The sequence below is a fragment of the Anolis carolinensis genome, chromosome 4 (genome assembly GCF_035594765.1).
Source record: "Anolis carolinensis isolate JA03-04 chromosome 4, rAnoCar3.1.pri, whole genome shotgun sequence".
In the NCBI taxonomy this organism is placed as follows: Eukaryota; Metazoa; Chordata; class Lepidosauria; order Squamata; family Dactyloidae; genus Anolis; species Anolis carolinensis.
Window position 1 is genome coordinate 253,661,268 of NC_085844.1, and position 15,626 is coordinate 253,676,893.

The following is a 15,626-nucleotide window of genomic DNA, read 5'->3' on the forward strand; positions in this document are numbered from 1 at the left end:
CCAGGTCTTCTCCTTGTTTATTATTATTATTATTATTATTATTATTATTATTATTATTATTATTATTATTATTATTATTGCATAGAAGGCAATATGGACCACATTGTGAAATTGCCTGATTGAGCCCAACAATGATTTCAACAGGAAGAAATATATGTAACTTAGACATTAAAAATGAAAGGCACAGAAAGAGGATGAGCGATGCTTGGCTTGGACACAGAGGAAGGGATCTGGGAGTCTTAGGGGACCACAAGCCGAACATCAGTCTCTTTAAGACATTTAAGTAGGAAAGACAAAGTGCAAAACATGATCTATCCTTTTAATAAGTCATATGTCTTCCACATATAAGCAAAACAAACAACATGATAACAATGTAAACAGCGGTGTACAAGTGCGGAGGCAGCCAGGAAGGCTGCCCCTCGTTTGGCATTCTGATTGAATTGCCTTGGTCTTTAGCCCACGCTTTTCCCCAAAGCAGCTCAGTACAAATAAAGAGGAGCCATAAGTAATAACTTTAAAACACTGTTGTTTTAAGGCATGAGAGTCTCAGTAACAGAGTGGCATTTTACTAATGAATGTGCCTCTCAGCAGTGACCCAAAACCCAAAGCCTGAGACTGTCAGCGAAAGGGGAGCCGCTGCCTTGGAGGAAGGGTCTTTTGGCCAAAATAAGCCCCCAAAGAAGGCCCTCTGTGGCTCCTGCACCAAGAACATGAAGGCCATGAGACACTCCTTTCCTGCATGCAGGATTATGGCATGTCAAGGATATACATGGCTTTGTAGGAATGACCGGTGTGACACAATGGTGACTAGAAACAAATGGTGTGGCCAGTGAAGCGGTGGCATCCTCCTCAGAGCCAGCTTCGTCCATCTGGACACAGATCTTTGGACAGAGATGACTTCCCAAGTGCAGCCCTGTATGGAAGGTGTCCCTCCGAATGCACCCTCAGGGCCAAATTAGGCATTTGTGGCACAGGAGCCACTGGGGTGTCTGCTCCTGCTGGGTAAAGGCACTCCTGGGCAACGCCAAAAAACGCTCCCTGAGTCCGGGACAGAAGTAAAGGAGAATGAGGCTGGGAGTCACTTGGGCCCCACCAAACGCTGCATGCAGGGGCGGCTGAACCAGTAACCAAAGTACGCAAATGCGGAAGGCACCAATCCCCTGGGGGCGCTATTGAGGCACCCGGTTCAGTGCCCAGAGAAAGAGAGAAAGAGATGAGCAAACAAAAGTTCTAGGAAACCGCAACACGCCCCGGGTTTCCCTAGGCCGGGCCTTTGCCGGAGGGAGGAAACTCTTCCCTCCAGCCCGACACTTTGGGGGAATCTCCCTGGCTCTCTTCTTCCACTCACATTGCATTTGGTGGGGGTGGGGGGGGGGGGCCAAAATACAGTTTGGTTACACTTGAAAATTGCCTAGGTCTGCCCTGGCTGCATGGACCCTTGTCCCTGGCTCCATCAGTGGATGCTGGGTCAGAACAATTGATTACTTGGTGGAATTATAGGCTAGGAAAAAAATCATGCCCAAGACATGTTCCTGGTCGCATGGGTAACTGAGGGGTTAAAGGAATGTCATATCCGGCCAAGTAACGGTGACCAGTCCAGATGTCATGTCCGGAGGTGTCAACAGTGATAAGGGTAATAGTACATAAGTGCTGACCATGTGCTTGATTTTCTTTCATTGGATCATTTCTGTGTGCCAATCTCTGCAAGCAACTGTAAATCTATGGAACAGGAATAAACGGGATGCCGGCGGATAACACATGGTTCCAGTGTGTTTGATATATAGAAACAGGAAAGAACAGAGAGATGCAGCTATTTTAAAAGTGCATTCCTTGGAAGAAACTGCTGCAGGATCCAGGGGTTGGTTTGACCCCAAGTGCCTTTTTTGGGGACCCCTGACAAGAACCACCGCTGCTGTCTTCTCCAAAGCCAGCCTCCATCTCTTTAGAGCCAGAGAAGCTTTCTTGGGTTGAGACCAGTGGAGGGAAGTAGCTGGTGGGTTTTTTAAAAATTATGTCAGTAACAACTCGACTTTAGAACCTACTGCAAGTCGCTTCTGGTGTGAGAGAATTGGCCGTCAAGAGAGACGTTGCCCAGGGCACGCTTGGATGCGTTACCGTCCTGCTGTGAGGCGTCTCTCATGTCCCTGCAAGCTAGAGCTGACACACAGGAGCTCACCCTGCCTCACGGATTTGAACCAGGAACCTTCAGGTCAGCAGTTCATCCAGCACAAGGGTTTAACCCATTGCGCCACCGCAGCTCCTAGTTGGTGGAGTGAAAGCGGTAATTGCTCACCACGTTGAGGAAATGAGTCAGGAACTGTCTCTTCCCTCCCTATGCTGTGTGCGTCAGTTATGATTTTGAGCTACGGGAATGTGCTAATGCAGAAAGTGTCTGTTAATTAAGAAAATGGGCACAAACAGGGTGTAAGATATTAGCTATACACAATGATGTAGCCTCTCCTTTTTGGGCCAATCATACTGGACACTAACTGGGAAGCGTCTCAGAGAGGGCGTCTTTGCATGGCTTTAGCTATAAAAGTAAACATAACCGGCTGCTTCACTGACTCTCCTGTCTTTTCTGTCTTTATCTTTACACTTCATTTTCAAAAATAAATATTTCTGACATCAAGGAACACCTGATTACTGCCATTTTGGTTTAAAAACGGCACCTTTTGAGAGGTCGAGGTGACAAATGGACAGAAAACAGCAGGACCGCAGCTTGTCTTGTCCAGGGCCAGCCTCATTATCTACATCTTTGGCATCGGGGGGGGGGGGGCTCCTTTAGAGCAGGAGGGGCTTCTTTGGGTTTAAACCAGTGGTTCCCAACCTTTTTATGACCAGGGCCCACTTTGACCAGGGATCCTTCTCCAACATTAGTAGCAAAAGGGTTATGAATCCGCTTTTGGTCAATTTTAGATTCGGTTTGGTTTTTTGGGGTGCTGATTCAGAAAACTGCATTGGATAGACCACATCAGCTCCAGTTTCTGATACAGAACATATGCCATCCAGTAGTCGCCATCTGCTCACTCACAGAAAACCGTCTCGCAGCCCACAGGTTGGGAACCACTGGTTTAGTAAACCAAAAGGGGAGGGTGTCCTCAGCGCATGCACCATCCCATCCATTGTAAAGCTGAGCCCACACGCTCACTGCATTTGTCCATATGTCAATTGGAAAAGGCCTCCTTTCGTTTCCTTGGTGCACATTGTCACTCTGCTGTGCTCCTGTTCATCAGCGTGGTCCTTCACTCCTCCGCTCAGGCCCAGAGGCGCTCTTTCATTGGGGCACAGGCAGATGCACCAGGGGCTCTGGGGCTGCAGCGCTGGACAGTGAGATGCAGGAGAGAGCCATGAAGGAAGGAGGTGGCTGGGGGAAAGGTGGACATTGTCCCTCTCCCCACTCACTGCCCTGGGCCTGGGACAGTGCTTTCCCCGGTGGAGGAGGAGGTGGTGGTCTTGCTGGTGGTCAGGGCCTGCAGCCAGAGGGGCCGGGGGAGCCTCTTGGGGAGGCAGCACCCGCACCTGGAGCCACAGAGCCTCCAGCTGGACTGCCGGGAGAAGCGCTCCGCCGCGAAGTAGTAGACCAGAGGATCCAGGCAGGCGTTGAGGCTGGTGAGGGCCATGGTGACCCGCCGGGCAGCATAGGTCCCACGCAGGAGTGGGCAGCCACCCACAAGGCCTACGCGGCTCAACGTGTGGACTAGCTGTACCAGGTGGTAGGGGGCGAAGCAGACTAGGAAGACCCCCAGCACCACCAGCACCGTGCGCAGGGCCTTGCGCTTGGCGGTCCGAGAGCCAGCCCCTGACCCTACAGTTGGAGGGGCCAGAAGCCGCCAGGCGATGAGTGGGTAGCAGACAATGATGAGGGCGAGGGGCAGCAGGAAGCCCACCACTGCCGCGAAGATGCTGATCCCGGAGATGCGGCCCTTCCAGGAGCTGGTGGAGAAGTTCTCCAGGCAGGCGATGTGGCCGTTGGGGAAGGTGCTGGTCAGTGGGCCACGCAGCGCCATGAAGAGGACAGCGGCAACCAGCACCGCCCAGACGGCCAGGACGGCCCCGAGTCGGAGGCGGGAGCTGCGCAGGCGGAGGTGGAGCAGTGGGTGCACCACGGCCAGGTAGCGCTCCAGGCAGATGAGGGCCAGGAAGAGGGAACTGCCGTAGAGGTTGGCGAAGAAGAAGCCCCCGATGATCTTGCAAAGCGCCTCCCCAAAGACCCAGTCATTGCGCAGTGCGTGGTAGGCCACGCGGAAGGGTAGCGTCAGCACAAAGAGCAGGTCCAGCACGGCCAGGTTCACCAGGAAGACATTGGCCGGCGCTGTGGCCGACTTGGTGCGCAGGAAGTAGCTCAGGACGAAGAGGTTCCCCACCAGGCCCAGCACGAACACCAGGCTGTAGACCACTGGGAAGAGCACGAACTGGAAGTCGGCGCTCTCCGCACAGCTCAAGCTGTTGTTGACGTTGCCGCTGTCATTCCCAGGGGCGCCAGAAGGGGGCGGCAGGGAGAAGGCCCATGGTTGCAGCATCTGGAAGTGGAAAGGAAAGGCTGTGTTCAGGGGACGCCCCTTTGGGAGGGAGGTCCCAAAACTTAACCTGGGGGACTTGAAAAAAATGTGTGCAGTTTGCCCCCTAGTGACTGTTCTTGGGATTTACAAGAATCCAGTTTGCCCCCTAGTGACTGTTTTGATATTTACAGGAAACCAGTTTGCCCCCTAATGACTGTTTTAGGATTTTCAGGAAACCAGTTTGCCCCCTAGTGACTGTTTTTGGACTTACAGGATTTACAGGAACCCGGGAAAGAAAGAAAAAAGCTTCAAGGAACACAATAGAATAATAGAGTTGGAAGAGTCCACATGGGCTATCCTGTGCGTGGGCAAACCTGGGCGCTCCTTCCAGGTGTTTTGGACGTCAACTCCCACCATTCCTAACAGCCTCAGGCCCCTTCCTTTTCCCCCTCAGCCGCTTAAGCTTAAGTTGTTAGGAATGGTGGGAGTTGCAGTCCAAAACACCTGGAAGGAGCGCCCAAGTTTGCCCATGCATGAGCTATCCAGTCCAACCTAATCACCTTCTGCCATGCAGGAAATGCATAAAGCACACCCAACAGATGGCCATTCAGCCTCTGTTTAAAAACTTCCAAGGAAGGAACTTCCTCCACCCCCTGAGGCACAAAGTTTCACTGTCGCAAAGCTCTTGTTACGGTAAGGAAGTTCTTCCTAATCTTCAGGTGGAATCTCCTTCCCTGTACTTTGAACCCCTGGCTCCATGGAGTCCTAGTCTCCAGGGCAGCAGAAAGGAAGCCTGCTCCCTCTTCCTTACGACATCTTTTCAAATATTTAAACATGCTTCTCATGTTTACTCATATTTACTCTCAGCCTTCTCTTCTGCAGGCTAAACAGGCCCATCTGTTCAAGCCACTCCTCAGAGAGACTCATGGTCTCCAGGCTCAGATTCTTTTCATTGCCCTCAATTGGACACCTTCCAGCTTGGAGTCAATCTCTCTTTTAAACTGTGATGCCCAGAATTGGACACAGCGTGATTCCAGGTGAGGTCTAGCCAAAGAAGAATTCAAACGTATAGCCAACACCTGTAGGGAAAAGGTTCGCAAGGCTAAAGCGCAAAATGAGCTCAGGCTTGCCAGGGACATAAAAAACAACAAAAAAGGCTTTTTTGCTTACGTTGGTAGAAAAAGGAAGAAAAAGGAGGCGATAGGGCCATTGCAAGGAGAAGATGGGGTGATGGCGACAGGGGACAGGGAAAAGGCAGAACTACTTAATGCCTTCTTTGCCTCGGTCTTCTCAGAAAAAGAAAGCCATCTTCAACCTCAGCAACACGGAATGGACGAAGGATTGGGGGAAATCCAACCCCAAATAGGGAAACAAGTTGTCCAGGAACACTTGGCCTCTCTAAACGAATTCAAGTCCCCAGGGCCAGATCAGCTACACCCAAGAGTACTGAAGGAACTAGCGGATGTTATTTCAGAACCACTGGCAATTATCTTCGAGAGTTCTTGGAGAACGGGAGAAGTCCCAGCAGATTGGAGGAGGGCGAATGTGGTCCCTATCTTCAAGAAGGGAAAAAAGAACGACCCAAACAATTACCGTCCGGTCAGCCTCACATCAATACCAGGCAAAATTCTGGAAAAGATCATTAAGGAAGTGGTCTGCGAACACTTAGAAACAAATGCGGTCATTGCTAATAGTCAACACGGATTTACCAAAAACAAGTCATGCCAGACTAATCTGATCTCTTTTTTCGATAGAGTTACGAGTTGGGTCGATACAGGGAATGCCGTGGATGTAGCGTACCTGGATTTCAGTAAGGCCTTCGACAAAGTCCCCCACGACCTTCTGGCAAACAAACTAGTAAAATGTGGGCTAGACAAAACGACGGTTAGGTGGATCTGTAATTGGCTAAGCGAACGAACCCAAAGGGTGCTCACCAATGCGTCGTCTTCATCATGGAAAGAAGTGTCAAGTGGAGTGCCGCAGGGCTCCGTCCTGGGCCCAGTTCTGTTCAACATCTTTATTAACGACTTAGACGAAGGGTTAGAAGGCACGATCATCAAGTTTGCAGACGACACAAAACTGGGAGGGATAGCTAACACTCCAGAAGACAGGAGCAGAATTCAAAACGATCTTGACAGAGTAGAGAGATGGGCCAAAACTAACAAAATGAAGTTCAACAGGGACAAATGCAAGATACTTCACTTCGGCAGAAAAAATGGAAATCAAAGATACAGAATGGGGGACGCCTGGCTTGACAGCAGTGTGTGCGAAAAAGACCTTGGAGTCCTCGTGGACAACAAGTTAAACATGAGCCAACAATGTGATGCGGCTGCTAAAAAAGCCAATGGGATTCTGGCCTGCATCAATAGGGGAATAGCGTCTAGATCCAGGGAAGTTATGCTCCCCCTCTATTCTGCCTTGGTCAGACCACACCTGGAATACTGTGTCCAATTTTGGGCACCACAGTTGAAGGGAGATGTTGACAAGCTGGAAAGCGTCCAGAGGAGGGCGACTAAAATGATTAAGGGTCTGGAGAACAAGCCCTATGAGGAGCGGCTTAAAGAGCTGGGCATGTTTAGCCTGCAGAAGAGAAGGCTGAGAGGAGACATGATAGCCATGTACAAATATGTGAAGGGAAGTCATAGGGAAGAGGGAGCAAGCTTGTTTTCTGCTGCCCTGCAGACTAGGACACGGAACAATGGCTTCAAACTACAGGAAAGGAGATTCCACCTGAACATCAGGAAGAACTTCCTCACTGTGAGAAAGGCTGTTCGACAGTGGAACTCTCTCCCCGGGCCGTGGTGGAGGCTCCTTCCTTGGAGGCTTTTAAGCAGAGGCTGGATGGCCATCTGTCGGGGGTGCTTTGAATGCGATTTCCTGCTTCTTAGCAGGGGGTTGGACTAGATGGCCCATGTGGTCTCTTCCAACTCTACTATTCTATGATTCTATGATTCTAAGGACTTCCTCAATCTGGACACTGGACTCCTTTGGACGCAGCCCAAAATCCCATTGGCATTTTTAGCTGTAGCATCACACTGTTTATTTATTTATTTATTTGGGACATTTCTACACCTCCTTTCTACGAAAACCCAAGGCGATGTACAGCATAGAATCATAGAATCCTAGAGTCGGGAGAGACCTCACGGGCCATCCAGTCCAACCCTCTGCCAAGAAGCAGGAAAATCACATTCAAAGCACCCCAGACAGATGGCCCTGACAGCAGAACAGTTGGCTCATGCTCTGCTTCTTCTTCCCAAAGACTCCCAACATCTTTCTCACATGGGCTGTTGCGGAGCCAGGCGTCCCCCATCCTGAATCTTTGTATTTCGGTTTTTTTTCTGCCTAAGTGTTGTATCTTAAAGGTGTCCTTGTTGAAATGTATTCTGTTAAATGTGTTGTCGAAGGCTTTCATGGCCGGAATCACAAGGTGGTTGTGTGGCTTTTAAGCAGAGGCTGGATGGCCATCTGTCGGGGGTGCTTTGAATGCGATTTCCTGCTTCTTAGCGGGGGGTTGGACTAGATGGCCCTTGAGGTCTCTTCCAACTCTACTATTCTATGATTCTATGATTCTATGTGTGTTTGCCGGGCTGCATGGCCATGTTACAGAAGTATTTTCTCCTGATATTTCGCCCACATCTGTGGCAGGCATCCTCAGAGGTTGTGAGGTATATTGGAAAACTTCTAGATGTTCTAGTCATCCACAAGCCTCTGAGGATGCCTGCCATAGATGTGGGTGAAACGTCAGGAGAAAATACTTCTGGAACATGGCCATACAGCCCAGAAAACACACAACAACCCTGCATTGTGTTAGTTTTGGCCCATCGGCTCTCTAACTGTTAAGGTCGCTTTGGATTCTGATCCTGTCCTCTGGAGTATTAGCGATCCCTCCTCATTTGGTGTCACGTTAAACCTCAAGTGCTCCAACTCTAGACTGGGTTCTATGTGTGACTATTGGGGGAGGGGGCTTCCCTTCTTCCCTCTTTCTTTCCCCCTCTTCCTTGGAGCTTTGGCCCATGCTTTGGTGCTGCGGCCGCTAGGGAGCTCGGTGGGGGGGGGGGGGGGATGCATGCATTCCCTCCCTCCTTTCACCCCCCCTCCAATGGGGAAGGGTTAGGGGTTGCAAAGGGGGCAGCGGGGGTCCCGTCCCATTGCCTCCATCCGGGCAAGGTCCCAATGCCTTTTGAGGTCAGGATCCCCCTCCAGGCCCCCAATGGCCCCTGCTCTTTCCCCAAAGGAACTTCTTTATTTATTGGGGTTGTTGTGCATTTTCCAGGTTGTATGGCCATGTTCCAGAAGCATTCTCTCCTGATGTTTCGCCCACATCTATGGCAGGCATCCTCAGAGGTTGTGAGGTATATTGGAAAACCTAAGCAAGGAAGGTTTATATATCTGTGGAAGGTCGAGGATGGGAGAAAGAACTCTTGTCTGTTGGAGGCCAGTGTAAATACTTTTATTAATCACCTTGATTAGCATTAATGGCCTTGCCAGATTCATGTCCTAGCTTCTTCCTGCCTGTAGGAATCCTTTGTTCTGAGATGTTAGCTGGCCCTGATTGATTCATGTCTGGAATTCCTGTTTTCAGAGTGTTGTTCCTTATTTAATGTCCTGATTTTAGAGTTTTTTAAATACAGTAGAGTCTCACTTATCCAAGCTAAACGGGCCGGCAGAAGCTTGGATAAGCGAATATCTTGGATAATAAGGAGGGATTAAGGAAAAGCCTATTAAACATCAAATTAGGTTATGATTTTACAAATTAAGCACCAAAACATCATGTTAAACAACAAATTTGACAGAAAAAGTTGTTCAATGTGCAGTAATGTTATGTTGTAAATACTGTATTTACCAATTTAGCACCAAAATATCACGATATAATGAAAACATTGACTACAAAAATGGCTTGGATGATCCAGAAGTTTGGATAAGCGAGGTTTGGATAAGTGAGACTCTACTGTACTGGGAGCCAGATTGTGTTCATTCTCATGGTTTCCTCCTTTCTGTTGAAATTATCCACATGTTTGTGGATATCAGTGGCTTCTCTGTGTAGTCTGACTTGATGGTTGTGAGAGCGGTCCAACATTTCTGTGTTCTCAAATAATATACTGTGTCCAGGTTGGTTCATCAAGTGCTCTGCTATGGCTGACTTCTCTGGTTGAATCAGTCTGCAGTGCCTTTCATGAGTTAGTCTGCTACCACCTCTAAACAAAGGATTCCCCCAGGCAGGAATGAAGCTTGCAAGGCCATTAATGCTAATCAAGGTGATTAATTACAACATTCACACTGGCCTCCAGCAGACAAGAGTTTTTTCCCACCCTGGACCTTCCACAGATATATAAACCTCCCTTGCTTAGTTTTCCCATATACATCACAACCTCTGAGGATGCCTGCCATTGATGTGGGTGAAACGACAGGAGAGAATGCTACTGGAAAATGGCCAGACAGCCCGGAAAACGCACAACAACCCTGTGATCCTGGCCATGAAAGCCTTCGACAACATATTTATTTATTTACTGTCCTTCTATCCCGACCTTCCTTCCTTCTTTCTCATCCCCGAAGGAAGGGTGACTCAGGGCGGCTTACAAACTATGGCAATAATTCAATACCAGATTCAGACAATAACAATAAAACACAATATTATAAAACATATACATATGTAGAATTATAAGCAATCTTTCAAATGTTTAAATCATATCAAAGGTCTGGTACCAGCTGAGCTTTATACACAGTACAGCAACTGCTTTCGCTGTTCTTATACAGGTTCCGTCATGCTTATGGGTCGTATTAATCCCCAAAGGCTTGTTTAAATGGCCGGGTTTTAAGATTTTTCCTGAAGCTTAAGAGTGAGAGGGCTGTTGTAATACCACTGGGGAGGGAGTTCCACAGATGAGGGGCCACCACCAAGAAGGAAGGACCCTGTGCCTCATCATCCCCAAACTGTGCCTGCGATGGGGGTGGGACGGAGACCAGGGCCTCCCCAGAAGATCTTAACAATCCCACCGGATCATAAAGAGAGATGTGTTCGGAGAGGTGGACCGGGACTGTTTAGCGATTTATAGGCTATGGCCAGCACTTTGAAATGTGGCAATGTTTTCCGGGCTGAATGGCCACATTTCAGATGTATTTCACAATACTTCTGGAATATGGCCACACAGCCCAGAAAACACACAACATCCCTGTGATCCTGGCCATGAAAGCCTTCAGCAACATTTTGAAATGTGTTTGGTAGCAGACTGGCAGCCAGTGGTGTTGTATGTTCCCTGTATGCTGCTCACTCAGACTAACAGGAGCCTCCAGTGGCCTAGGGGATAAAAGCCTTGTGACTTGAAGATTGGGTTGCTGACCTGAAGGCTGCCAGGTTCGAATCCCACTCGGGGAGAGCATGGATGAGCTCCCTCTCTCAGCTCCAGCTCCATGCGGGGACATGAGAGAAGCCTCCCACAAGGATGGTAAAACATAATAATAATAATAATAATAATAATAATAATAATAATAATACTTTATTTATATCCCGCCACCATCTCCCCAACGGGGACTCGGGGCGGCTTACATGGGGCCATGCCTAGAACAATACAATATAACAGAATATAAAAGAACAACACATCATAACACATTGACCAATACAATAGATAATAATATACATTACAACACAAAATCAGGAGAACAATAAAAACAAGGGCGGGCCACATGAACACTAAGTTAAAACACGGGTGAGAATGAGATAAGAATAAAAGCCACAAAGAACAGGGTCATAAGATAGTGGTGTAGTCTAGAGGATAGATATTGGAGGGGAGCAACAAAGAAGATGTACAGTAGAGTCTCACTTATCCAACACTCGCTTATCCAACGTTCTGGATTATCCAACGCATTTTTGTAGTCAATGTTTTCAATATATCGTGATATTTTGGTGCTAAATTCATAAATACAGTAATTACTACGTAGCATTACTGCGTATTGAACTACTTTTTCTGCCAAATTTGTTGTCTAACATGATGTTTTGGTGCTTAATTTGTAAAATCATAACCTAATTTGATGTTTAATAGGCTTTTCCTTAATGCCTCCTTATTATCCAACATATTCGCTTATCCAACATTCTGCCTGCCCGTTTATGTTGGCTCTTCCATTGTGCTTTTGGAGAGTAACTACTATATACAGTAGAGTCTCACTTATCCAACATTCTGCCTGCCCGTTTATGTTGGATAAGTGAGACTCTACTGTATATAGTAGTTACTCTCCAAAAGCACAATGGAAGAGCCATGTTTTCAGATCCTGGGCAACGTCCTTGCAGACGGCCAATTCTCTCATACCAGAAGCAACTCAGGTTGCTCCTGACACGGGAAAAAAAACAAAACCTCAGATTAACAATCCGGTTGCTGCCTGTTGGGCCACTTGAAGCTTCCGAACAATCTTTGTAAGCAACCCGACATAGAGCGCATTGCAGTGGTCGATTGGAGATGTAACTAGAGCATGGACCACTGTGGCCAAGTCTGACATCCCAATGTATGGGCACAAGTGGCGCACGAGTTTTGATTGTGCAAAGGCTCCCCTGGACACCAGCGAAACCTGGATTTCCAGGGTCAGGGATGAGTCCGGGAGGACTGACTCCCAAGATGAGTCCAAGGAAGAACTTCCTTCCCTCCCTCCCTCCCTCCGGAGACTCACGCGCGATGCGGGGAACGAGGAGGGGTCGGCGGGGGTCTGCGAGTCCATGGGGTCTGGGTCTCAGCCTGGATCTCTCTTTCTGCCTCTCCGTCTGGTCTTCTTCTCCCTCTCTTTGCCCCGAGCAGGACGCGCAACTGACCGGAGGACGGCAAGAAAGGAGGAAGGAAGGAAAGAAGGAAGGGGGGCAGGCAGCGGAGGGGGCCAAGGGGAATCCCCGAGGGCCATTGGGGTGCCAGCAAGTGCCTGGCAGGCAGCCCCCCCTCCGCGGGGCATTCCGGAACGTGGGGCGGGGCTGCCCGCGGTTGAGCAAGAGAGGCAGGCCCCTGCTGCCCGCTCCTGGCGCTCCTTCCTCCTCCTCCTCCTCCTCCTCCTCCCCTCCTGGTCCCATAGAACAAAAAGGGTGGGGGGGGGCGGACAGGCGGGGTCAAGGGCGTGGAGGAGGAAGGGGAAGGCCCCCACCCCGGTCCCCGTACCCGCAGGGCTCCTGTCCCGAGTCCCTCTCTCCATTGGCAAAATGTGTCTCCCTGCCTGGCAGAAGGGGCTGGACTAGATGGCCTTTGGGGTCCTCATCCCACACAGCGGAGCCGCGGTGGCGCTATGGGCTAAACCCTGGTACCAGCTGGATTTCTGACCTGAAGCTTACCGGTTCGAATCCGCAAAATGGGGTGAGCTCCCGCCTGTCAGCCCCAGCTTGCACAAACATGAGAGAAGCCTCCCAGCAGGATGGTTGCACATCCGAGCAATGTCCCCTGGGCAACGTCTCTATAGACAGCCAATTCTCTCACACCAGAAGCGACTTGCAGTAGGTTCTAAAGTGAAGTGAGCTCCCGCCTGTCAGCTCCAGCTTGCACAAACATGAGAGAAGCCTCCCAACAGGATGGTAACACATCCGAGCAATGTCCCCTGGGCAGCGTCTCTATAGACAGCCAATTCTCTCACGCCAGAAGCGACTTGCAGTAGGTTCTAAAGTGAAGTGAGCTCCCACCTGTCAGCTCCAGCTTGCACAAACATGAGAGAAGCCTCCCAACAGGATGGTAACACATCCGAGCAATGTCCCCTGGGCAGCGTCTCTATAGACAGCCAATTGTCTCACGCCAGAAGCGACTTGCAGTAGGTTCTAAAGTCGGGTGAGCTCCCGCCTGTCAGCTCCAGCTTGCACAAACACGAGGGAAGCTTCCCAGCAGGATGGTAACACTTCCGAGCGATGTCCCCTGGGCAACGTCTCTATAGACAGCCAATTCTCTCACACTAGAAGCGACTTGCAGTAGGTTCTAAAGTCGGGTAAGCTCCCGCCTGTCAGCTCCAGCTTGCACAAACATGAGAGAAGCCTCCCAGAAGGATGGGAACACATCCAAGCAATGTCCCCTAGGCAACGTCTCTGTGGACAGCCAATTCTCTCACACCAGAAGTTTTTTGCAGGATGTTATCAAGTCGCTTCTGACATGATTAAAACAAAAATCCAACCCAGTGGTTCAATGGTCCCAGTCCTTCCCTCCAGTTCTTTGCGGCTGAAGGGAGCTGCATTGGCGCATTGGGCTAAACCCTTGTGCCGGCTGGACTGCTGACCTGAAGGTCTGCGGTTCCCATCTGTCAGCACCTGCTTCCCATGAGAGAAACCTCCCACAGGATGGTAACACATCCGGGCAACGTCCCCTGGGCAACATCTCTGTAGATGGCTGATTCTCTCACACCAGAAGCATTTTGCAGCAGGTTCTCAAGTCACCTTTGACTCAATTTTGTGGCTGAAAGGCTGCTGGACCCCAAGCCCTCAGAGCCAGGCTTCCCACGAGTCTGGCTGCAACCAGTGCCAAATTCCCTGTTGCGTTTACTTAGGTGTGTTCCAGCAGGAGGGCCCACCTTCCTGCCAATAAATATCTAGTACGATGGATTTTGCTTATGTGTGTGTTCAGGAACGAAAAACGGAATGTGGGTGGACAGGAAAAGAGATTGAACGATGGGCTCAAAGCCAACCTTAACAGCCGTGGCAGAGACACTGAGAACCGGGAAGCCCTGGCTCTCGAGCATTGAAACTGGAGGTCAGCTGTGACCAACAGTGCTGAGGGCTTCGAAGAGGCACAAATGGAGGGCGAAAATAGATGACCTCATTACGGAAGAACATGCGGATGTATTTGTCCATTGCACGGTGTCATTTGAAAATATTACACTGTAGTCTACTAAACATACATTAAATAAAGCAATCAGAGAGATAACCTTTTTAAAATAAAAAGGTAGGGACAAGAGAAGGTACTGGAATGAATGTCAGGCCAGCGATAGAAATAGTAACTACAACAGTCGATCCTCTTTTCAATCCATCACTAATACAAATAAATGAAAAAAATAAATAGCATGAGTATGTACAGATAACATTCCCCCTTGGTTTTAGAATATAGACATTCAAGTATCAAAGGGTTGCAATTCTGCTCAATCTTTCATGTACAGTAGAGTCTCGCTTATCCAAGCCTCTGGATAATCCAAGCCATTTTTGTAGTCAATGTTTTCAATATATCGTGATATTTTGGTGCTAAATTCGTAAATACAGTAATTACAACATAACATTACAGCGTATTGAACGACTTTTTCTGTCAAATTTGTTGTATAGCATGAAGTTTTGGTGCTTAATTTGTAAAATCATAACCTAATTTGATGTTTAATAGGCTTTTCCTTAATCCGTCCTTATAATCCAAGATATTCGCTTATCCAAGCTTCTGCCGGCCCGTTTAGCTTGGATAAGTGAGACTCTACTGTACAAAGGTATCAGGCTTCAAAAGGAAAGTGAAGACCTGGCTCTGGAATCAAGCTTTTGGATAACTGTGCAGTGCAAGAATGGATGTCTAAAATGTATAATGAACTTGGAATGGCTTTAGACCATGATTTTTTGGTTGGCGTGATTTTTAACTGTTATAGTGTTTAAATTTTTATGTCTAAATTTTTAAATATTTAATGTTTTAAGCTTTGATTTTATATGTGTTTTGGGGCATCGAATTGTGCCATGTGTAAGTCGCCTTGAGTCCCCTCCGGGGTGAGAAAGGCAGGGTATAAATGGGGCAAATAAATAAATAGGTCTCTACAGTCACCTGCGGATCCAAGATCCTACACTTGGAAGGATCCAAGGATCCAAGATCCGCCAAGATCCTACACTTGGAAGGTCATCAGACTCGGACACGAGGGTTCAGTGATGATGCTTATGTGGTGCCATTCTAAAAGTGACAGCGTTCTGTTTCAGAGCGATTCCAGAGATAATGATAGAGCTGATAGTCTATGGGAGAGTGCTACAAAGCACTCTCCTTTGTTACCCAGCCTTTCTTGGTCTAGTACAGGCATGGGCCAACTTGGGCCCTCCAGGTGTTTTGGACTTCAACTCCCACAATTCCTAACAGCCGGTAGGCTGTTAGGAATTGTGGGAGTTGAAGTCCAAAACACCTGGAGGGCCCAAGTTGGCCCATGCCTGATCTAGTGTGTGTATGAGTCAGT

General features: G+C 48.7%; 1 protein-coding gene across 1 annotated transcript; it reads right to left on the minus strand.

Annotated features, from left to right (window-relative positions):
• Positions 1 to 298: 298 nt before the first annotated feature.
• LOC100556160 (lysophosphatidic acid receptor 6) lies at positions 299 to 12,499 on the minus strand. The gene is made up of 2 exons (XM_062979242.1): positions 12,156 to 12,499; positions 299 to 4,520 (listed from the first exon to the last, which is right to left on the minus strand). Exons 1-2 carry the CDS (start codon positions 12,201 to 12,203, stop codon positions 3,399 to 3,401), a joined length of 1,170 nt encoding a protein of 389 aa, XP_062835312.1. The 5' UTR covers positions 12,204 to 12,499; the 3' UTR covers positions 299 to 3,398.
• Positions 12,500 to 15,626: the final 3,127 nt, after the last annotated feature.

Bases quoted from the DNA above. Each gene is read 5' to 3' on its own strand.
- LOC100556160 (XM_062979242.1), bottom strand. From the start codon at position 12,203: ATGGACTCGCAGACCCCCGCCGACCCCTCCTCGTTCCCCGCATCGCGC. The intron at 4,521-12,155 runs GTGAGTCTCCGG...TTCCACTTCCAG, and splicing joins CCTCGTTCCCCGCATCGCGC to ATGCTGCAACCATGGGCCTT.